This window comes from Rosa chinensis, chromosome 1 (genome assembly GCF_002994745.2).
Source record: "Rosa chinensis cultivar Old Blush chromosome 1, RchiOBHm-V2, whole genome shotgun sequence".
In the NCBI taxonomy this organism is placed as follows: domain Eukaryota; kingdom Viridiplantae; phylum Streptophyta; class Magnoliopsida; order Rosales; family Rosaceae; genus Rosa; species Rosa chinensis.
Window position 1 is genome coordinate 34,512,644 of NC_037088.1, and position 25,167 is coordinate 34,537,810.

Genomic DNA, 25,167 nt, shown 5'->3' on the forward strand with positions numbered 1-25,167 from the left:
TCGGTTCGATCGGTTTTCGATCCGTGTGAATCTGGCTGTCTGATCGACTTATAGTTTTGATGTTTTGACTGTAGAAGTGTTCCGAAGACCTTAGGTGGTCTCCGATGGGGTTTAGTCTCAATTGACGTATCTTTCAGTTTATAGTTCACGTGTTTCGAACTTTAAAATGATTGTGTACTTTGTGTTGTATTGAGTGTGACCTTGATGTGGTTAGGTGATTGACGGAATTGTGTGAGCGGAGTATGGATGATTTTGTGCTTGTCTTGGTTTGTGTGAAGACACAGCAGGATTTGGAGGTGAGTAAATCTCACATTATTTTAGGTGATAAATTAGTTGAGTGATAGTTAGTAGAATAAATTGTTAACTGTAAAATCATATATGTTGAAAAATAAATATTTGTTCTGAAATATATGAACTTGATCGTCAACTGTTCATGGGTAAGTAAAAATAAGGATTTGTTACAAATGATTTTCAGTTTGAGTAGATTGGGAAATATAGTAGGAGTTGTTTGGTGAAGTGAAAAATATTGTTTTGCGTGATTTTATCACTATTGGGTTGAGAGGTGATTTTGAAGAAAAAAAATGAATTTGGAAAAGGAAAAATGACGGTGTTGTTAGACTTATGTTTTGAAAGGAATGTGCACGATTTGTGAAAATGTTGAGGTGTGCAAACAATATTTTAGAAAAGGTTTTTGTTATTGTTTTGAGAATGGTGAAAGTTGTATTTGAGAGTGTGAGTAAATGTATAGTGTGGTGTAATAGGACCTGTGTGGCGGAACCAGTGTGGTGGAACCAAAGTGGCGATAGTTTATATTGTAATACCAAAGTGGCGATAATTGATGTGTTGATTGTTATGAAGAGGATATGGATTATTGTTGAGTGATTGATGTTTGAGATTGTTGATGTGGTGTCTGGTGTTGTTAATAGATGAATGGTATTGACTTTTAGTTTATTTATATTACGGACTTGCTTGCCTTCTTTCGTAATCTCCTGAACTAAATTACATGCAGGGATTACTGTTTTCTGATTTGATTGTTTTTAATGTAATCTCCTAAACTAAACGATATGCAGGGATTACTATGACTGCTATTGATTGTTTTTTTTTAATGTAATCTCCTGAACTAAACTATACGCATGGATGACTATGATTTGCTTGATGTGCTTTTGATGTGATCTCGTGAACTAATTCACATGCAGGGATTACTTTTTCCTTGATTTTAATTTATCAGTGCTTTACTTTTCCGAGAAGTGGTTGTTGAGGTTTCATTTATTTTGAAAGGTCACTGAGGTGACAATGATTCGCGTGAGATAAAATGGAGCATGATTGTGAATTATTGGAGTTTTAAATGTTTTAAAATGTTACTTGAGTTTAGTTGTTAGTTGGATAGATATGAAATTAAATGCATCAATTGAGAGTCAGAGCATGTGGGTTTTAGATTTTGAATTAACGTACATGAACATGATATGATATGATATGAAATTGAAGTTTCGTTATGATAATTGTATAACGATTTGGTTAGGTTGAGATGGTTTAAGCATGTGTGTATTTTTTGTTGTTTTGAGTTTACTCACACGAGCTTTCACATGCTTACTAGGTTTGTTATTTCAACCCGGTGCACTATTCAATGGTGTAGGGGTCTATCTTGCAGGTTAAGGTGAACATGTTGGAGCTGTGGTCCCTAGCCGTTGTAGTTGTGAGTTTAGGAGTTTATTTGTTGTGTGCACTTGTTAGTCTTCCGCTGTGTAGTGAGTTTGGTGGGGTTGTTTACATATTGAATTGTTACTTCAATTTAATTTGTAAACTTAGTGTAATGTAATACACAACTCTAAAGAACAGGTCCGTATTGACATTGTGGGTTCAGGACATCTTTACTTACTATTCTTTAAAGAAAAATTTTCCTAGTGTTTTGTATTAATGTCTAAAACATCACGCCCAGAGTATTTGTGGTTGTTATTTTGTGCTTGAAAATCGAGGCGTGACAAGTCTCGACCTTCTTGTTTGCGTAATCAACAAGGATTTTGTATTCTATTTCAGTTCCTAGATAAGTACTGTTTGTGCTTGGTACCTAAGTATTATGTGCCATCTTGGATTCTGTGATTAAGGACGTCTTTAACTAACTATCGTACCTCGTGATACACGCCACCCACCACCATGCCACTATAATCAAGCTGCCTTACTATTAGCCAGTAGCACAAGATCAATAACATCAAAATAACTCTCACACTATCCAAGTAACCACTAGTCTACTGCCATCTCGAGCCCCAGAACCCAAAAAACCACCTTATCCCAATGCCGGATGTAGATATTGACTTCCAAACACTAGTAACACCACCAACACCAATCTCCAATATTAAACCAACAGCTCCATCACTAACCAATACCTAATCTACACCATTAAGGAATCGACCTCGAGATTTAGAGAACCCCAAAAGTCCCAATAAGGCCCCATTCAACAAACTCCAAATTAAAACACAACCACATTGCTAGACCATAAAGAAAAACTTCGGAAACACAAAATACAAACTTATCGTGTTGAAATAGGGCATATGTAAACATGAAATTTGCTTAGATCTCCACAAGAGAGGGAGGCTATTAATATAGTATTATAGTTTGACTACCCCATCACTATATATTGTCATGAAATATTTGAAAGGTTAGTACACTACTACTTTCATTTCATTATTATTCATGGTAGTTGAGTTACACTGGCTTTAGTCCCAGTCTCAGACCCACTGGCCTGCACCGAATCTTCTCCTCATGATAATAAAAATCAAAGAAGATTGATGTTGCACAAGCAACTTGTTTTGAGTACCTTACTAAGCCTCCTAGCCCTAGTGAGAAGGGTAAGGAGAAAATTTAAGTTATTACTAGTAAATACTTTTGTGTAGTATATAGGCTCACTTATTCTAAGTGAGTATTGTTCTGTATTAGTGAGTGGTGCTAGCATATCGCTCGTCTTACTTGCCTATAAACAATGACGGATGTATCTGTGCCGTTCTGATTTTAGTGAATTGAAAACCCTATTGTTATTGATTTAAAAAAAAAAAAATGGTAGTGGAGTTACCATTTTTCAAAACAATAAAAACGAAAAAACAAAGGACCGCAAAGAGAAGGCAATATTTTTTGAATTAAATGGTTAAAACTTTGAAACCCTCTCCCTCTCTTTGATCGCTTCACTTCAACGAAAACCCCAAATCTAACCCACCACCGACCACCAACCACCAACTGCCGGCCTTCGGAATTCAATTCCGATCTGAGTTTTCCGGTCAGAAATGGCAGCGAGGCAAATGGAAGAGATACAGCGGAAGCTGGCGACTTTGAACTACCCGAGAGCCAATGCGCCTGCTCAGTCCCTCCTCTTCGCCGGCATGGAGCGCTATGCTCTTCTCGAGTGGCTCTTCTTCCGGTACAGAAAACGACATGCCGTTTCTACTCTCCGATTCTCTCTGCTTGATTGCTGATTCTTTCATTTCTGGTGGTTGCATTTGCAGATTGCTGGGGGACAAGTCACCTTTCTCCCAACAAAGTCTTCAAGGGGACGCCATGGATCGCGACGAAGAAACTGCCCGCATTCAATGTAAGGTTCCTTCTTGTAGAATCTCGAATACCGGGTCATGCCGAATTTTGTTTGGATTGTGATGAAAGTAACTTATTGTTTTATGCACACTAGTATTGGCTTCTGTTTCTTATTACTACTGCATTTGCTAAACACCACACAAAGTACAGTACATGTTTCTTACTGCATTGAATGATATTTCAAAAGGAATCGAAAATAGGCTTAGCTCAATGTCAATTTAAAGGAAGCAATTACAGCATGTTGCTTGTGCTCGCGATGGTTTAATAAGACTCGGTGAACACCATGGCAGTGCCAACTCAGCAAGAAGCAATTTAGAGTATTACTTAGTTGGATTAGAAGTCATTTTTCGGTTCCAGAAGAGAAGATAGAAGTATGGAAGCTTTAGTAGTCAGGAGCTTTTTCATGTGAATTCCTATTCAATTGTTTTGCTGGTTAGTGAGTCAAGTTTGACATGTGTTTCTCTGCAAGTCTGGAACCATGTAATGAACTAGAATTATTAATCCTTTGGAGGCAGGAAAAGAACATGAATATGGGGAGATGTGCTGTGTTACTGATTTTTGGGTGGTATGAAGGAGAGGAACAAAACGATCTTTGAGGAAGCTGAGGGTAAGGATGTTAATCAGTTATGAGATAGGATTTGAGGGTTTGACCATTGCTTTTTATGAGTGTAGAGATTGCTCTGAAATTCAGGCCATTCTTTATGATCGTAACGCAGGTGTGATTTAGCTTTTGGTTTTATGTTTAATTGTTGAGTGTGATTGTGTTAGTTGTAAATCAGTTTGTACGCTAGTTATTCACACTCCTTGTCCTCTGCTTTGTATCTTCTTTCTTTTGTATATGAAAGTTTGTTTCTCAGAAGAAAATTGCAAGATGTCACTAAGCAATGAAAGGATTCATTCTTATTCAATTTATTCTCCAATTGCCTCTCTTGTGGATTGTTGCATTTGGAACCATAAACACCAAAATGCTCTCCAGGATGGATTTTCTGTAAAAAGTTTTGGAGCATCCTTCATCTGCTCCTACCCTTGTGTTTAACTGCATATCCTTCTCCTATAGTCAGCTGCTATATCCTGGCTATTTACTTTTTGAAATTCCAAAATTTTAAGCTTGCAAAGTCCTGCATGATGAAATAGGTGTAGCAATTTAATTACATCTCTTTTATTGTTCTGTTTGCAGATTTGGCAGAGATTGCGAAGTTTTTGGGTATTACAAATACAATTGACACAGAAGCCATTCAAGTTAGTAGATTCATATTGATGTTGAATTATTTATCTGAGTGATAGATGGCTTATCGCTGAAATTAATATCTCCTTAGTGTTGCTTTACAAATGAACCGCACTTTACTTTGAGTCACTCTCTCTGTCACCTTTGTGATTGAATTTTAATTAGTTCCCCTAATATGCTAGTCAAATATCAATCTCCATAGAAGAAACCTCCATGAAAACAGGTGATTTGAATAAAATTATCCTGGCATATCAGAACAGACATGTTATGTAATAGAAGGCACACTAGACAGCATATAGTCAAAAATGATTTGTTTTTGTTTTTCATATTTTTTATTTATTTGCAAGCTGCACATTTTGCAACTAGTTAGCACTTCACAGAAGATAAATATATTTGGCGACTAAATGTTCATTTGGGTGAAATTTGCATCTAAGTACAACCTGGTAACTCTGTACTGAGACTTTCTCAACTTTTACTAAACACAGTGCTTTTTAATTGGCAGGGACGAGGAAGCTATGAAGATCGCACTGAAATGCTTCGTTTAATTGTAGATCTCGTGGAGGCAAGCATTTTTGCTGATAATCCAGAATGGAGGTTATGATAATACTGAGTTTTACATTTTGTTCGGCAAGTGATTGTTTGATAAAGAAATTACTAGGGTTTTTTAATTTCAAATACCATTCTTCTAGCAAAATCAGCAATTGATTTGTTTTCTGATTTCTCATAACAAATTTGGCCTGAGATCTTGAATGCACTGTGATTTTTGCAGTATAGATGAGCAGGTGGCAAAGGATATACAGCTAATTGATTCCATTGCAGAGAGACAAGCTCAAATATTCTCAGAAGAGTGCAAATTGTTTCCCGCTGATGTTCAGATTCAGTCTATATATCCATTGTAAGAGTTTCTATTTTCATTTATGTTTCAACTCGTTCCCTAAAAGTAAACACATTAATTGCTTCCCTGAAAGTTTTAATGACCATATAAATAATCCTGAAGCCTTTTAATCTGCTTTATCTCCTAGATAAACTGGATATGCCTTTAGTTCTCTTAGTTTGAGGAATCCTAGAGTAAGACTCTTATTAACTTAATACTTTTATCAGCTACCAAACTGGTAAAGAAGTCTGCTAATCAGTTGGAGGTATTGACTATTACATGATGTTCTCAACCATATATTCTGTTAAATTAAGATGATCGAATGCATGTTCTAAACTGTAAAGATAGATGGCACGTAGACATATTTTTAATTAGCCATTAGGAAATCAATTAGTCAATGATCCTAGGATGACTTACATTGGTCATTGTTTTTGTAGCATCAGAAGAAACAAAACCACTCCAATACATAAGTTTGTTATTAAATCGTTTCTGATATAAAAATCTAAAGTAAAACCCAAACTGATGTAGTAAGGATAACCTACTTAATTTGGGATATAGTAACATTCTGACTGTTTAATCAAAATTCATTTGCAGGCATGATGTTTCTGAGCTGGAGCAAAAGCTTACAGAACAATCAAAGATACTCTCAAGTCTTCAACAAAAGGTTGATGATTTGGCATCAAAGGTTTGTTTCTTTTTCCTTACATATATCTTCTTGCTTTGGACAGTAATAATACTGCAGTTATCCACTATTTCCTACTTTTCAAATTGTAGTGCTGCTGCTTACTAGTGTTATTCTGTAATTATTGTGGTAGTTGAGGTTGTCGCTTATTTAGATTGCTGCTGTAAATAGCTTTCCTTAGTTCATTAATCCAGTGGACGTCTTGCCCATTGCTCTGTAGTCTGTTCTAGTTTCGTTTCTCCACGGAAATTTTGTTTCCTATAACAAAGAGAGAAGAAAAGAATGTATGGGTTATGCTCTGGCTATGCCAGTCATATATCAGAGTTTCTTTACTAAACTATTCAATATAAAGCAAAGATAAATTCATCTTGATTTGAAAACAATATTACTCCTCTTCTTGTCTCATGTAAGCATGAGCCACTCTGCTGTCACTACCCTCAACCATAGATTCTGAGTGTTCCCAAGAGTACTCAATCTCTCCAACCCTCTCTGACACCTAAAACCACCACCTTGATGCCTGTTCATTCCTTTTTGACCTTCACTTGATCTATGCTGCATCACAGGAAGATATGCTTAGAAATGACCCCCTAAATTTGAAATTGTGCCTTAAGATAACTTCATATTTTATAGTATTAGTTTTAACATCCTTTGATTGCCACTTATATTCACTTTGAGTATTTCTTTATTTTTCAATGCCTTGGCCTTGGTCGATTATGTATTTGGTGACAAATGGTCCCTGTAATTTTGGGTTGTTATTGTAAATCATATGTATTATAGTTCCCCTTGTTGCGTTGTTAATATTTTCTTTTTCTCATTGTGATTATAATTTCTCCCTTTTACATACAGCATGCTTACAACCCAGATGAGGAGTATGCAGAGGTAGAATCCAGATTGCGTTCACATTTGGAATCTTTTCTAGAAACTGCAAGATCATTCAATATGATTTACACCAAGGTCCGACCTGCTTTTCCTTTATATGTTGCCTTTTGACATTCAGCTGTTTTTGTTTTTCTTGTTATCTCTTATTATATACTGTACCAAACTGAAGGATTATGGCATAGTTACATAGAAATGTAAATTTTTTTTTCATGATGGTGAATTTTATACTTTTTAGTGGACTCCATATTCACATAGTATGTATGAGATAATTGTTTTTGCTTCTTTCTGCTCCATGCTAGTTGAAAATTTCATCTTTTAGATACTCTGGTTGAATGATTTTATTAATTTTGATCCGCACAGATCCATACTATATTTTGTTATTAGTTTTTGCTGTGTGCATGTGTATGAGGGACATATTTTTATTTGCATCCTTGAAATGTCATTTCATAGGAAATACGTCCCTGGACACACATGATGGAGGTACCCCAGCTCCATGGGTTTGGGCCAGCTGCCAATCGCTTGTTGGAGGCATATAAGATGCTTTTGAAGGTATTTCATTGATAATCAAATTATATGTGAATTCATTTCTTCCTAGCACATCTTGAGGTTTATTAGACTGAAGCTAAAGTATGAATGGCCCCAGTAGTCTTTATACCATCACTGATATATTTTAGTGGTTTATGATGCAACATCGGAACCTTTTTATTTATTTATTTGGTTATATTGGAGGCGAATCAAACCTCTGACCTAGCCTAGTCCTTATGAGTGAAGTACTATATGAGTGAAGTATTTCTAAACTCTTTGCTATATGAGTGAAGTATTTCTGTAGTTCTATAGTTTTCTGCTACTGCGTTTCAGATGGATTAATGCGTTTATTTATTGTATTGAGCATAGGAACGTTGACCTAATGATGCCTGGTTGGTGTTGGGTAGGCTCTAAGCATAAGGGACTTTACTTGGAAGGGGTCAGGGGTGAAACTAGTTGAAAGTGGGACCTATCCTGTTTGCAAATGTCACTTTTCCATTTTCTGGGGCAGTGGGGCCTATTTTTGTCAACTATCTACAAAGTTTCATGGGGTTTGATTCCTTTCATCACTGCTCACTTTGTCTTAACTTGTAATATAGATCTTCGGTGTTTTGTGCTGTGCCTCCTCTCTCTCGTCTTTTCATGTTAATGCCTCTTCTTACTGTTGTATGGGAATGCTGGTGGTGGTGGATCATGGTATAGACTTGGCTTGGGTTAACCTCACTGGTGTTTCTTATACTAAGCAGTTTGTGTAGCAACACAATATAGAAAACTGAACGATAGAAAGAAGGGGAGTTATGACATTTTGTTGTTGCTTGGGAGTAGGTTGTAGGAAATGGAAGGAAAAGTGGGACTGGTACTTTTCCTTTTAACCCGTCAAAGCATTTCCTATAAACATGCAGGTAAAGTCGGTGGGAACGATAAGCAAACAGTGACATGGTTGTGGACCATTTTCTGGATGTCTTTCCTACCATGTATTCTCATTAAAAAAGGAAGATCTAGTCTCCCCTCAAATGAATCCATCATATATGTTCTTCAATCGCAGAATAGAAGAGACCGAAAACCAAAATCCTCTATTGAATTTTCTCCTCCTTTCTCTTTCTTGCTCCCCCAACATGTCATCACTTCCTGATGACCTTTTATCCGTGTGTGCGCGCAAGGGGGTAGGGAGGTTTTAGGCAGGTAAGGTGGGATTACTTGTTCTGGGGTACTGTAGTATTGGTAAACTGTTAATCTTTGTCTTTCTACAGTAAAACCTTTATATATTATCCTTAATTTGCCTGCCACTAGTTCTTTTTCTTGATATTAAAATGTATTCAAAGCTATAAATAAAACAACACAAAAGATGACACATAACATAAAAATTGCATTTTCTGACCAAATAGGTGTGAGAGAAGTTTAAATTGTTATTATCGTACAATATAGGGTGCACCATGATGCTGCAATTTTACAAGGCATGACCATGAATTTATAACAAGGCATCTCTCTGTTTTTTTTTGGTTTGCATTTATTGCAGTTCCTAGGGAACTTGAGGAATCTTAGAGACTCACATGCTGCTCTTGCTGTCGGATCATCTGACTCAGTTGCTGGTGAGCCCTCTTCTGTCACAAGAATAATCTCAGAATGTGAATCTGCGTTGACATTCTTAAATCGTGACCTTGGAATTCTCTCGGCTTCCATTGCTCGAGAGCAAGGTGAATAGGTGAAGTTATGATGACGCTGTTTTTGTTTCACGAGGGCTGCCATCTATTCGGCCTCTTCCTCTTCTGTGACTGGAGAGCACATGCTGGGAAGATTTAGTTTCTTCCTCTTGCACGAAATTAACTTCAAATGTAATATTGATTCATGTATGTGTAGCCCATTTTAGTAATTTTTTGGGTGATCTCAATCCAATTCCTTATTTTATGTACCAGACTGACTACTCCGAGGCTATCCTTGTTAAAAATGTAGTTATAACATTTGTCCCCATTTATGAATGAAACATAGTTGTTGTAGGCGTGTGCATGCTGTGTGTCAATTTTTCTCCTCACTTTTCATGGTCAGGCGACGAGAAATAAGCGACTAGTTTTCCACTTTGGAGGATGAAATTCAGCTTTGGTTAGTTAATGAAAAATTGGGATTGCATTTCTGGTCAATCATGACTAATGAAAAACTAAAATCTTATTCTTAAATAAAGCAATGCCTCCTTTCAGAGAAGAAAAAAAATCACCATGCCTTTGCCTTTATTACATTATGCAATATGCGACTGAATAAGTTTTTACTGCAATCAGTTGGCTTAAAAGAGAGAGACGGTCATAGCCTATCAAGCAATTCGGTTGTGCCATATTGCCAAAGATGGCATTACCTTGAGTAACGGGTCTGAAAGCAAAGCAGACAACATCCATTGATAAAAGTGTTCTAAGCTTTCAACTTAACATCCGCACAGGTGAAATGTGCAGTGATTGTGGGAGCTTTGATAGCTGATTTGGTTGTAGCAAAGGCTTAAGTAGTGACTAGCGTCTCTTACTCCTTTTGATCTTATGGCCTTACTCACTGTCAATTCCAGCCTATTGTGAAAGTCCTTTGGTAACATTGTTAGTGTAGTCCCAGAATAAACTATGATATTTCCCCTTCCTGGAGCTATTGGTATCAGTGTACTTCGTCAGCTTACCCCCGAATTAAGGCAAATATGTTCAGTGCTTTGTCTGTTAATGCCATTTATTTCCAGGAGCTAGTTCCTCCTTCGTTCTAGGAATTAGCTTATTTATCTCTACGTCGATCTTATTCCTGATCAAGTAAGCTGCAAAGAACTTAGGACCCCTCATTTAAAAGTAGAAATGGAGAAAAGTTACAACTCTGCATAAGTAAGAAGACTTCAAAATTACGTCCTTTCTTTCCACATAAATTTTATTCTATTAGGATGGGGACAAAAAAATGAGTAAGAATCTCACACAAATACGTGGTATGCCATGAACCCATCCTCAGCTTCCCTTACGAGAGTAGTTCGAAGCATTTTCAAAGAAACAAATAATGTGGCAGAGAGATCCTGTAAAGATGTGAAATAAATTGGCGGATTTAGTGCTCATGGAAGTCAGATATCGCATTAAGCAGAATACCAAAGGATAAATTGCATGTCTTTCCCACATATATGAAGGGTTTACGGGCATCCGTAAACATATAAGCATATTTTTACGTATGTATCCATGCATGTAACACAAGCGCAATTCTATAGACATAGGAATATACCACATCTCCATTAATTGGACTGAGGTTGTCTGGTGCCAATTTGTGGAGGACTCAGCTTCTTAGATGTCGGTGAACCTTAGTTGAAATCACTTCAGAGTTCCACTGCTTAGAAGCTTTTATAGAGGAAGGGAATCGACAAGGTAACTAATATGTCAGTATCATTATTACTTGTGAGCATTTCTTTATAGCAAAAGAGTAATAAACTTCCATCAGACTTCAAAAGAAATGCATAAACCAAAAAAGAAAATGTAAAATTAAGTATTTCTTGAAACATTAAGAGTGATAATCTTATCAGAAACAATATATTAAGAGGATATAAAGCATTTCTCAGTTTGCTGAAACATCACATACAAGTAAGCAAGACTCGAAATAAACTGCTGGCTGGATAGGAGGTATCCACAACAATGATGAACATAGGTATGTGGGACTGTGGGAGACCATGGGATGAAATTATATAAATGGGTCTTTTGAATAAGGTGGATCCATCACCAGGATGTACCCAATTGAAGTGAGAGTATCGCACACGAGTATATACATGCATGGTTGACGGACAAAGACTCTTAAGCATCTAATAAAAGCATATTTTCACATAACATATTCACATGGATTTCCCAACAGGAAAAAGAAGAGTAAATGATAAAAACTGAAAACATCATCAGTGAAAAGCATGACCTTAACATGATTGTCTTCCTGCCAGAGAAAAGTTCGTATGCTTTGAACTCATTAACCTGAAAAACAAATTGACATATATACTTAATACACAAGTATTCAAAAGCTAATGATATGTTGGAGTTTGAAATTAAGCAATAATATATGTATTGGTGTAGTATAGCACTATAGCTATGTTGCCTGTTGGTGCAGAAAAGTTTGAAGGCATGCAGAAGAAACTAGCAAAAAGACATTGTCGGAGAACAAAGAAAAATATTCTCGTGATGCCACAAAATAAAACAAAATGCCATTGAGCCATTTACTTATATTGTCAAAAACGAATGAATGTAACCATCCAAAAATTTATATATAAACGTGTACAGTAGTTTCCTTGACCGGCCGGGGCTATTGCGAGGGTCAATTAAGACTTTAACAGACTCCAACTGTTCATGCCTACATGGTTTCAAGTTCGGGGATAGATGTACATTTCAGTTATTGTCTCAAAATTCTCACTCATAAGAAAACATCAAACCCGCCTCCTGGCTGTAGATCAACCAAGAGGAAACCATGTAATACTTGTGTTAAAGTGTCCTTCATATTCCTTATTTTATTTATTTTCTCATCTTCGTTGCTGAAAATTGCTGCGAGAATCCCAACATGATAAAGAACGACAAAAAGAGGCAGTTTCTTGCATTTCTTGCTCTGTTCGATCAACCACAAGAATCTATTCTGAAAATCTGAGCATGCATGAGTGAATTAATGGAACCACAAAAAGTCTGATACCCTGTTTCTTGACCTAACATTACAATACAACATTATCCAAGATAAATAGCAGAGAACTAGGAACAGCATGCCTTAAAAAGTCAAATCATACAAATTGGCTTAAGGAGCCCCTGCAGACTTCTAAGATATGAGCTGATGAACACTGCTGCCCTGCTAATTAATTTCACCAGTTCAACCTGAGCACAACATGAGGCAAAAGTGACAACCCATACAAAACAAGGATTATAAAAATGTAAAACAGAAGTCATCTCCGTGACATCCTTCTCAATGAAACTCTTGAATTGTAGCTTCTCTACTCGATCTAAAGTGACAAAACTGAATTAGTCTATGTTAATAAAGAAAAAGGTACTTGAGGATTAACATTTTTTAGTTTTTATTTTTGACAAGGAGGATTAATTAACTAATTGGACTATATAATTGGAAGGCACCTAGAAGAACATAATAACTTGACCTAATCAAGCTGTGCTACAGTCAAATAAAACAAAAACAAAAAGACCTATCAAGCTATAGAAATTAGAAACAGATATGACTTCATTTTGTTGTTTTGTTAAATATATGTCAAAGTAGGAAAAAAGAAATTTAACCAAAAGGAAAAGCCAGGTTCATCTTAAGTGCATGTGCTTTCAACCTTCCCCATTTGTTTCTCAGAAACTCATCCGGTGTACTGGGGGTATCTAGCTACTTATGGCATATCTTCTTAGTTCCTGTAATCCTGTCATGTCTCAATCCTAAACTTCGATAGTGCAAAACCACGTTGATCATGACCGGTAAAGGAGCTCGATCTACCCCTTCCAGAAGGTCATCTACAAATTTCTTTCTTTTTGCTATTAAATTATACGTATATTAAATTATACAATCTGCTTTGTTTTACTTATTTATTTTCTACTGGGATTGGAGTTCTAACTCCACCAAGTACCATTGGGATGACTTTGTTTTCTACACTTTCAATTATTAGTTTACAAGTCTTTTTCTTCTGGTTCAAGTTTGAGGACCAACCGCTGAAGATTCAATGATCAAGATTCGAGTGGCCCACTCTTGACACTTGAAGTTGAAGCTACCTATCTTGCTTTCACTATATATGTTGCCCTCTCTTTGAGTAATTACCTTTTATATACACACACACACACACACACAAAATTTCTCATATCCTTACCTAAGCTTATGGAACAGATTTTCAGTTTTTGGCCACTTTTCGATCACATATTCATATCTTAAGGTCCTAACGTATAGATCATCTTTGCAAAATTTCACCCAAATTGATGATCGTTAAGGCATCCAAAACTGTAATTTACACAAACGAACCGAATCTGTAGACCCAGAACCGTTCGTGTACATTGTTGTAATTTGCAGTTTTGAATGCCTTAACGATCATTAATTTGGCTGAAATTTTGTATAGATGATCTATACATTAGGACCTAAAAAATGAACAGTTAAATTGTGAATATGTGATCGAAAAGTGGCCAAAAACTGGAAATCCGTACCTAAGCTTAGGTAAGGATGTCCTTAGCCAAGAAGGAATATATATATATATATATATATATATATATATATATATATATATATATAAGAGAAGCAAGGGGGTCAACCTCTTTCAAATATACAACATGGATTATGGCAATGTAATGTAGTTGGACTCTCATGTTGATCCGAATGAATTATCCTTTCCACTGAGGTAAATATTTGCCTGCTAAGCAAGGGGATAACAAGTTCCAAATTATATCTCGGTAGGACATGTATTTCTATTACTATGAAATTCATAAATCATAAATGAAGTAGTTAATGGTGGGGTTACCATTATCCTTTTTGTAGTGATGAATCTTGTATGTGTTCCTAAGAAAAGAAAAGGAATTTGTCCACTTTTCGGGGTCTTGAAGGGGCGTGGAAACACATAAGAACTCTTGAATGAAAATGGAAAAGAGATGTAACTCCAGTTTCTTTGGAAATGATAAGATCTTTGGCGCAAGAAGGAGTAGATCCATATCATTTTGACTTGGTTCTGATTTCTCTATTTTTTTTTTTTTTTAAGAATACTGAGTCGGGTTCTTCTCCTACCCGTATCGAATAGAACATGCTGAGCCAAATTTTCTTCATGTAAAACCTACTTTATTTAGAATTTAGATCAGGAAAATCGTACGGTTTTCTAAAACCATGTGCTATAGCTCGAATCTGTAGTCAATCCTATTTCTGATAGGAATAATTGACAATTGAATCCAATTTTTCCCATTATTTTCGTATATGTAATAGTGCGAAAAGAAGACCCAACTCCAAGTTGTTCAAGAATAATGGCCCTCTCTTTGAGTAATTACCTTATATATATATATATATATATAGCCATAAAAGCAGTAGTAATGACTACTTACCCCGTCATAAGTGCAGCAATCGTTGCATGAGTAAATATAGCCATAAAAGCAGTAGTAATGACTACTTGTCGACCAAGTATGTTATCGCCTATATATAGGAGGATTGACATCAGGGTAATGCATCTCATTCCGACTCATTCTACTATACTCGACTAAGAGAGATATTGACTTAGGTGTCGAAGAGTTTTCTACAGGTAACCCCCCTCTTCGAACTGATGGTCAAACTTCGGGTCAACGATCTTGAGAAGCTTCTCAACTATTCCTAGTCAAAATCCAATCGAAATTTTTCATCACCAACATGTTACTTTTAGATTAATTTAAGGTTATCTAGGAATAGCTCAACCTTGTCATAGCCCAATATTTGGGTGAGCTATTGTATGATATTACCTACATTTTACTATTAATGGATTGACACCTACCTTTTCTAAAAAAAAAAGAAAAAAAAATAAATTGTATTAAATCTCAACCATCAATGCTTATATAATCCAATAGATTAGAATTGAAGTATAATTTTACTAAAAATGAGATAGCTATTGATCCGTTCCCTATTTTATGATACTAATTATCTAAACTGACATAGCATGCCACATAAGATTAAGGCTTCAAAAAATTTACGTCTTATTTAAAACCCCTATCGCTACCCTTAAAATATTTAACCTTTCTGTCATTTGTTCATGTGTTATCCCTCTTCTCATTTTTCTTTTTGCTTTCGTTTAGTCAATCTCTTATTAAAAAAAAAACAACAATATATCGATCGAATGAATGAAGAAGTAACACTTAGTTATAATGATTCAAATATTGGGAAAGGTGTAGTATTCAGAACTTATTAGCAGACGTTTTTTTGAAGATGATAAGATCCTTTATAATCAAGGAACACATTCATTAATTCAAGTGGAAACGATTGAAGCTTCAGGGATAAGATTGGTAATAGAGACCAAGAGTGTGACGTAATTAAAGTGTGTTATTTCTATAACCCATGTCGATCCTTTAAAAAAGAAATTTACAAATGAAAAGATGGTGATTATTGTTTTCTTTAGGACCTTCACTTTGTTGTGATCTCTTGCCAAAAAGAAGCTACTTGTATGCAAAGAGATATTTTGGGTAGGTATAATCTGGATTTGTCCAACTATATTATTTAACGTGGTATTTCTTGTTGGAGAGCTTGAAGGTCAGCAAAGTATTTAGCCATCCATCCTTTGATGATTCTGACCTCACTTTTCCGTTGATTGACCAACCAGTCTGGATCGGCATGGTTTGAGGTGAAAATATCCAAGCAGTGAGACCCTGTAAAAGTAAATTTCAATTTTGGGTAGTTAATAAAGCGAAAATATGTATTTCCCTAAAACTCGAAACATGGTGTACTCCAAACAAATGAATTTGGAAAGATATATACCATTCTTTGTATGGACAGCTACCACACTGTCTGATATGTCTTCCAAAACGCTATCATGAGAGTAAAACAATGTTAAATTTAGTCAAATACTATATATTAATCTTGAATCGTCTTGTTTTATAAAGATAATGAAAATGATAAACTTGATTCATTTATATATTTGTTTTGAAGTCATCTTCGTGTCTGTACATACCCGCCAATACTGTAAGGGTCTCTTAGCCCATTGGAGAAAATAATGTTGCTAGCAAACCTGGAGAGACTCAGTTTTATGTCCTGCATCACATATTTAGCGTAGGTTGTATTGATATTAGCATATATATCCATGCATTTCATATGAATTAAACAGAGTAAAAGAATTAGAGCAAGTTCACCCGTTGGGTCACCTACTATTTACTGCTTTTTAGTGTATATTTTCATTCTCTGGGTCATGAAATATACTGTACCCGTGACCCAAGGCACGAAATACACTTTGCTCGTGACCCAGAGGGTGAAATTAACACTAAAAAGCAGTGAATAGTGGGTGACCTGGTGACCCAACTGGTGAACTTGCTCTTAGGATAGGTTATGAGCAATAATAAGAAAGTAACAGCATTACATACATGGCCTCCAAAGTAGGTAGTCACCCAATTAGGCCTGGGAGGGACGCCAAAGGTTGCCTTGCAATTATTGATAAATTCATCGAGATCAAATTTGTACGGTGGAAACATGGTGTCGTTGTTCACGCTTATGGGAATCACCATGTCACTACATGTCTAAATAATCAAGAAACAAATAGGTGGATTATCGTGGTTAACCATCTTCAAACATATTTGAATTAGGGTAAATGAAAGTTTGTAATTACTAATAAAACAACGATCTTATCAAATTTCATCAAGTTGTTAGAAACTTGGCCCTGATGCAAACTGTAAAAACGTCGTGAAACAAGATCAAGGCAATAGTACTAATGTGCCGGAAATTGCTGTTTCTTAAGAAATTTGACCTCATGTATAACTTCTTAGATATTGCGCGCAAATGTACTCCCAACTTTAACTGGATTGCAAATCAGAAAAGATGAAAATAAATAAAAAAAATTGCAAACGTGTTTCTTAAGCAAGAAGAAGCATTCTCCCTGCCTCCCTGGCCTGTCAATTCTGTGACCTAAAAGCTAGCTAGCTTTTTATCACGTACCATGGACCCTTAGAATAGTCAGCATGATGAACATATTGTGTCTTTTACTCTAAAAATACAATTGTGGACGTCTACGTATTAGGGTTGGCTTTATCTAAACAAACACTACATGCTTGATAAATAAATTAATTATTTGATCATTTACCTGCCAGGCCCACCCGACGTGTCTTTCTGTTACATTTCTGGGCTGGTTGACATAGCATGACTGGTTTCCGGTATATGCAACCACACCTGCAAATATTTTTGTCAAAATATCATCTGTAGATGAAGCTCCATCAATGCCACCGCAGACTACAGTAACCGGATAATTCGGTGGACGATCGTATTGAGCTGCCCTAGCATACATCGAGTCCAAGTAGTCCTTGAGCTCAGACGACGTGGTCAACGGTCTAGTTAATTGCAAAACAAGAACAGAAAAGGGAAATCACAAAAATAATCACCTGAACATATATATTATTATTATTATTCATTAATTATGTTTTACGGAAAAAATGATTATGCACGTCATATGAAACTTATCAGGGGATGTACCTGCAAGTTCGGAATTTCTTGCTAAGACTTGAGAGGCCTTCAGGCTTAGAAGCAATAATATCAATTTCAGACCAAGACTTCTTTATGATTTGGTAGCAAGTCTCACTAGCTTCCTACACATATGCATGTCAATAATCAATCTGTTATGTACTAATTAACTGAAAATAGTAGCGTGAAAAAATTATCTTGTGTCAGACCCTAGCCAACTGTGAATTAAACTATTGGTCAGTGGGATTTTTGCTTAGCTCTGGTACGTTCAGATTGCCAGTATGGGGTACACCTCCCCAGTAGTTTGTGTAAATTTATAGAAGGAAAGAAATTAAGGAAGAAATATATTACTCGAAAATCCTTGGTGACAATGGAGTAGTATCCTGTTTCTGGAGGAACTATGTCGTCAAAGTATAGAATTGGAGCTGATGAGGCCAGAGCTCCAAGAGCGACGTGGGGATACTTTAGACGAAACCATGGAAGCAAGCACTGTCAAAGAACATATATGTATGTTATCAAACGAGCCCTTAATGTAACAATTTTAATTTCAAAATGTGTACATTTAGTCACTCACTTCCACCATATGAGCCACCGATAACAATGACCGGAGAATGTTCAGCATGTAGCTGCTTCTTTACATGTATGAGAATTTCTGCATAATCTGCTATAGCTTGGGCTGAGTTGAAGTATCCAAGAGTGCTTGCATTTTTAAATGCCACTTCCGTTGATCCGAATGGGATTGATTCCCCATAGTACCGGTGCTGATAAGGGGAAGAAAAAAAAAACTAATGTCTCAGACCCAATAATACATATAAGTATAATACAGCTAACTAATCAATTATCTCGGTCTTACAACAGATTCATACAGAATGTACCTCTATATATATCTGGAGGGCTTGAAAGTGAATGGCGTTTTCAGGTAGGAACCCAATAATAGGTATATCAACATCAATTGATTCTTCTGCGCCTAAGTAAGCGAGTATAGGTGCACTGATATTGGAGCCACCCCAATGCTTGGAATTGATCAAATATCTTTGTTGAAAATTATTGAAGCTATCATACCTAAAGTTGAAATGGTCAAGTGTTTGTTTGTAGTAAAATGTCTGAAGATCTTTGTTATCAAATTCAGATGATGAAGCTTCGCTGGGTCGGCCTTGTGTCCAATAGTTACCATGTATAAATTGCCCTCCAGTTGGACTCAGCCTTGGAATTTTTAAGGAAACTGAGGTTGTGACAAATATAAGAGATATTAGTAGAAGGGATGATTGGAGTGAGAATGTGAGTTGCTTCAATTCAATTAATGTTATGGGAAATCCTTGGAGGCAGCAGTTGTGTTTCGAATGCCATATATATACTATAAGATATAAACAAATGGGAAATAAAATGTATTTGGATGTATTGACTTCGAATGGCCGGCGCACGATAGGGATAAAAAGACAAGTTAATGAATAGTTCATATAGGGACCATATCATATAATTCATTGTTTATACTTTATACACTAGTTTGAATTTTAGTGTGAATCGATCGTATAAAATTAAATGGTATTTTCAGAACAATTCATAATTGCAAGTTGATTGGATAGAACGTATCTGTGGAATTCAATTATAAAACAAAGAGCCGGGTTGTTAAGAATTGAGATGCCGATGGTTGATTTGTTTCCATCTTGACCAGAGTCCGTCCTGAGATTTTTGATGTCTCAGGTAAAACTGCTCATAAATAGACGTGTAATGTTTATTTCAAATGTTAAACTCTATTTTTTTTTAGAGATATAAAATCCAGTCAAGCTGGGCGGCTAATCTTCACGTCGATTTTATTAGATAAAAAATATGAATTATGCATCAATTTCTTATTGTGATGTAGCGATTGTGAATTTTGCACCAACAGATCTACTCCAAATTTAAAAAGAAAATTTGTTCGATTTCAAAGTTTTGGAGAGAGTGAGAAACTCTTGAAATTAAATTCGTTTGCTATAATTGTGTTTATAGTTCTCAAAAAGGGTAGAAAAGAATACGTAAAAAAATACTATGTTGAGTCTGCATTTGTCTCTCACAGTCCCTTAAAATTGTCCCTCAGGTGAGCAAATCTGTCTATATTATTATTAAGAGAAGAGACTTTGTTAACTAAAACTGAAAATTTTGACATATTTAACCCTGAAAAAGAAATGATCCCACAACCCCTACTTTTCTCTCCCACTATTTTTTCTCTGTAATAACTACCCACTGAATCTATTTCTTTTGCAGATAACTATTTTTTTTTTACAATAAAATTTTTTCTTATACATGAAGAGCATGTGATTGCAGAATGCAGACTAGTGTGTGTGTGTGTATATATATATATATATATATTTTCACCATATATGCTTATATTAAAATATTAAATTGTGGAGTCAGGTTTGATAGTGGGACCCGCCACTTAAGCATCTTGTTGCCCGTAATATGGTGAAAGCATAATATTATAGTAGTGGTTTATTGTTTAGCCCAACCCTTGAGGGGAGAATTATTAGGTGGTCCTGGACCACCGCGTGTCACTGTTGACATGGTGGTACGGGTTAATGAAAAAATGACACGTGTATTTTATTACAAGGAGGAATTGAACCAAACGCACGACAATGCATTGTATTGGACCTAGATTGGAATTCTTCTTCTTCACTCCTTCAACGCCTTAAATTTCAAAACACCAGATTCTCATCTATTTTCTTTTACTACATCTTTTCTATAATCCTCTAATCCCATAGTAGCATAAATTGTTGATCTTTTCTTTTGATTGAAAGAGTTCTGGGTATATCATGCATATGCAAAATAGATTCGAGAGATCTAAAATTCAAAGATCTGAAGGGGAAGAGAATTGAGAGATCTCGGCCCGATCGAGCTGATTCAAAGCAAAATCGACGTTTGCTGCATCGGGAGGGGCGAATCAGGAAGAGGTGATATATGTTGGTTTAGGAATCTGTTCATTTGGATGTGAAGGAAATCAGCGCCCGCTCGATCCCCTTTTTTCATTTAGGTTCATATTCAAATAAACTGGTATTAGTCAAGGATGTGATATAATCAAGAAAATTATTGATTAATTCGAAAAAAAATTAATTCTATAATCGTGAAGTTCATGTTCATCCATAGATCTAAACTATAAACAACTTGTAAGGCAGTAAGGAGTAAGGACTATACTGAGCTATGAATTTCAAATTTCATAGCAAAGACCAGAAATTGACGAAAAATAGAAAACATTTTGGTTAAAACGCAGAAGAACACCTGTTGTTTGTTGGGCTAACACTCCCAAACTTGGCTGATGTGGTTAATTTTTCAACAATAATCCACACGTCTTAAAATTATTGGTCCGGACCACCATGTCAGCAGTGACACGTGGTGGTCCAGAACCGCCTAATAATTTCCCCCATTGAGGAATGTGACAAGATGTGCGACAATTGTTTGAACTTTGAAGATCAAGGACGGCCTAGGGCACAAAAGTAAGTGGGGCACATAATTTTTATATATAAAATTATATACATGTACAAAAAGATTTATACAAAATTTATATTTATATTCCATTTTTGGGAAAAGGTTCTGAGCAGGAGTCATTTAGTTTTATAGCCTGGTGGGATGGCATCATGGATTTGGAGAATTAGGAATCCCTATTTGGTTGACTGGAAAGGAAAGGAATCCCTTTCCTTTGGAAAAGTGTTTCCGGAGGGGGGGGGGGGATTTCCCTTCCTTAGGGAAAGTGTTTCCCTTCCTTGGCTGTCCCCAAATGCAGGAAAGGAAAATATTTCCTTTCCCAATACCCACTTTCCGGGAAACAAACATGGCCTAGTTCATGGAGAATCCTATCATCAACCTTAGAGCATCTTTAGCAGACTCTCTATTTTGGCTCCTTAGCTATTTTGGAAAGCATGTTTAGCTTTTGATATATTTTAGCAGCTGCACCAGACTCCTAAGTGGCTCTCCATTATAACTTTTAGCTATCTCGCTCCTAAATATAGAGAGCGAGATGAGGCTCTCTATAATTTAATACATTCCTTTCGAGTTATTTTATGTAATTGATAAATACATTTAAACTATTTAATCTTCACTTAAAAAATAATATAAATTTAAAACTAGCTAAAATAGAGAGGACTGATACAGACGTAATTCTAAAGTGGCTAGCCAAAATAACTTTTTAGCTACTTTGGCTAAAATTTGACTCAAAAATGGCTAGCATTGCTAAAGATGCTCTTATTCACTAGCTGGAGAATGGCATAAGAAATTCTCAATGAGACCTTAGACTCCCCATGCAAGTACTATTTCGAGCCCACCATCTGGAAGCCACTTGATAACTCAACTAAAATTAATATTGATGGCTCTTGGTGTAAGAGGGCTGTTGTACCATAAGGTCAATTCTATGTGCCTATCTTGTGGTCAATGAGTCCTAAATTTCAATTTACTTCAAAGAACTTACAAACTCCCAAAAATTTGTAGGGGCCTCATTACAACTTGTCCAGTAAGAAGCAAAAGTTCCGGACATCATTCACAAAATTTAGGACTCATCGACTAGAATTAGATTGAACCACAGAAGATCAATTATTCATAAATATCCATCTAAACATTGCGCTCGGATTATGAGATACATACAGAATGTTTGAGTAACGTGCTAACCCAAAAATAAAACTTGGAAGTTGGAATATTTATTACAAGATCTAAGCATGTAAACTGTTTCATCTTTACAAAAGCTTCTTATTACAAATAGCAAACCAAAGATAAAACATCATCATATAATATTAGAATCTTACAGTTTCTACTCTCCTTCTAAATACTTTGAATCCATAAGTAGAAATAATGATATCAAGAAGGAAAGGAAATTGCATCCATAGGAATGAGGCAATTGGAAGAATAGCGAGTACAATAGATAGACTAACAATAGATTGTTGTTCATGGAGCATTATGAAAATGCTAGAAGAAAAGGCAATCATCATGGCCCCGATAGATAGGAACAGGGTAAGAAAGCCAATTATCAATTTTGTGGGCAAGGATGTGAGGAAATCTTCTTCTGAAAAACGTGATGTGAGGATTCCCAAAAATATCATTACTGAAGTTGTGGAAGAGCAGAGCGATGTAACATCTGCAACTATAAAGATCCGAAATGCCTTGGTGTCCAAGTATATGGGAATACCTGTGATGTCCTTAATTCCACCAGGAGTTGTAACTGTTGCAGCGAACATAATGGTAATGATAAGAGCAGCTACAAGTGCCGAAGAAGAAGTTGCAGTTTCTTTAATTGACTTTTCTGCTGCCTCTACCAAATTCCTGTGGTTCATAGTAAATTCCTCACGGGGTGTGCGACCATCTGAATTTATACAATTAAGATCCTTAGGACTTGCCATGCGCTCCACCTTCTGCATCTCATTCAACAAAACCTTAGGACATGATGAGGTGAAGTAATTCACTAATTTCTAGTGTTAGCCTTGAAGAATTGCTATTTGAGGCACCAGAAAGAAACATAGAAGAGATTTAATACCTTGAACCATTGGAGTTCTTTCTGCATTTGTAAAACTGCACCTCGAATATGAGTAATCTGCCTTGATGGGGACAACTTTCCTACCACATGTAGCATGTTATTCCCAAACTTATCTTTTCTGCCTACAATGTCTTTTCTCTTTTGTTCATCAAAACCATGTATCAGGTTAAAAATTTTGTCTTGACGATGCTCAGCAGCAAATTGAAATACGGTCTTGTCATTTTCATTAGTGATCGCAAGGAACCTTGGATAAGATCTCAATAAATGACAGATGAATGGAGCATGTCCTCGTTCTGCTGCTTGGAAGAATGCTTTTTGGACCAATTTATGTTGTCTATAGTTGAGATTATCTTCACTTTCTAACACTTGATGCATGCACCGTAGAATTTCGATGGTCTTGACATGGAGCAATTTCATTTGATATATACGATTAATTCCTATATTTAAAAGAGTATAGAATTAACAACGACCTTTCAAAAACAAAGTGGCATAACTATTAATAATTTTGATGTAGCATACCAGAAAGATGAAGGAGATTGGCAACTAGTCCTCCAGAGAAACATGTAACTGCATTGCAATTAATCCAATCATATTGGCATAATTTCTTCAAAGAATATGTAGCTAGCTTTTTTTTCAAAGAATGACCCTTCTACTAAGGGATCATTTTAAGGATTTCTTTATGGGACCCACTTTCAATCACATATCGAAGTCTCGATCGTTGACTTTTTAGGAATCCATGATATCAAACTACAAATTTTCAGTTAAATTGGTGACCGTTAAGATATCAAACTAGATTAAATCAACGGATGAACGAAATCTGTCAAACCTGAACCGTTTATATTTATAATGGTAAATCACAACTTTGAATGCCTTAACGATTATTAATTTGTCTATAAATTTGCAGAATTGATCTACTCGTATAGACCTAACAACTGAACGGTGGAGATGTTGATAAGTGATAAAAAAAAGTTGGTCAAATAATTAAAATGGCCAAAAAAGAGGATCAATTAGTGGGACCCACTTTTCGATAGTATTTCAGCATCTCGACCGTTCAGTTTTTAGGTTCTAGCGTAAGATCATTTCTGTAAATTTTCAGCCAAATTGATAATCGTTAAAGTATCAAACTAGATTAAATCAATGGACGAACCCGAATCTGTCCAACCTGAACTGTTCGTGTTCATAATTATAAATCGCCGTAACGAATGCTTTAATGATTATCAATTTGGCTAAAAATTTGTAGAAATGACCTACTCATATATATACCTAAAAACTGAATGGTTTACATGTGAGTATATTATCGAAAAGTGGATATAATGACCGATCCCTTAAAATGAAAAAAAAAAAAAAAAAAAAGATCTGTCACTATAAGGGCCATACACACACGCATATGTATGTACATGAGATTACCATATATATATGTGTGTGTGTGTATCATATACGCATACATGTAACTTACCTTTGCGAATGAGATGCTTTTGATTGCCTTGATCTTTCTCTTCTTTCTGAACATCTATAGAAACCTCAGGGGTATCGGTAGGTTTGGGCGTGGGTGGTATGTATATACCTATCAAGATAAAAACACGTACTGTCTAATCAATACATTAACTTAATTTTGAGTTGGAAGTGTGTGTGTGTGTGTATATATATATATATAGATGAATTATCTAAGTGATAATTAAGGATATGTGAGCAGCAAACGAAGAGAGGAGAGATTGAGAGCAGCACTACTAACAATAATAAATCCATCGTTCCCATATTCTGAGCTGCCTAGTATTTAGGAATAATCCAGGCGTACTAGCCAATTCATTCAAAGGGGATTCACC

The 25,167-nt window shown here is 35.9% G+C and overlaps 1 protein-coding gene, 1 non-coding gene and 1 pseudogene across 3 annotated transcripts; 1 reads left to right on the forward strand and 2 right to left on the reverse strand.

The window, feature by feature from the left end:
- The first annotated feature begins 3,091 nt into the window (after window positions 1–3,091).
- Window positions 3,092–9,778, forward strand: LOC112186871 (AUGMIN subunit 7). Of its 2 annotated transcripts, none has more exons than XM_024325418.2 (9): window positions 3,092–3,406; window positions 3,492–3,577; window positions 4,754–4,815; window positions 5,304–5,395; window positions 5,571–5,696; window positions 6,270–6,360; window positions 7,204–7,311; window positions 7,687–7,785; window positions 9,278–9,778. In XM_024325418.2, exons 1-9 carry the CDS (start codon window positions 3,273–3,275, stop codon window positions 9,461–9,463), a joined length of 984 nt encoding a protein of 327 aa, XP_024181186.1. In that variant the 5' UTR covers window positions 3,092–3,272; the 3' UTR covers window positions 9,464–9,778. The 2 variants fall into 2 exon arrangements, with proteins under 2 accessions (XP_024181186.1, XP_024181195.1); XM_024325427.2 differs by lacking the exon at window positions 9,278–9,778 and adding an exon at window positions 8,131–8,154.
- A 6,134-nt stretch (window positions 9,779–15,912) lies between these two features.
- Window positions 15,913–23,228, reverse strand: LOC112165544 (annotated as a pseudogene).
- A 441-nt stretch (window positions 23,229–23,669) lies between these two features.
- LOC112165550 lies at window positions 23,670–24,824 on the reverse strand. Its single transcript, XR_005809351.1, has 3 exons — window positions 24,801–24,824; window positions 23,864–23,911; window positions 23,670–23,781 (listed from the first exon to the last, which is right to left on the reverse strand). It is a non-coding gene; the product is annotated as an uncharacterized LOC112165550 (transcript).
- Between the last annotated feature and the right edge of the window lie 343 nt (window positions 24,825–25,167).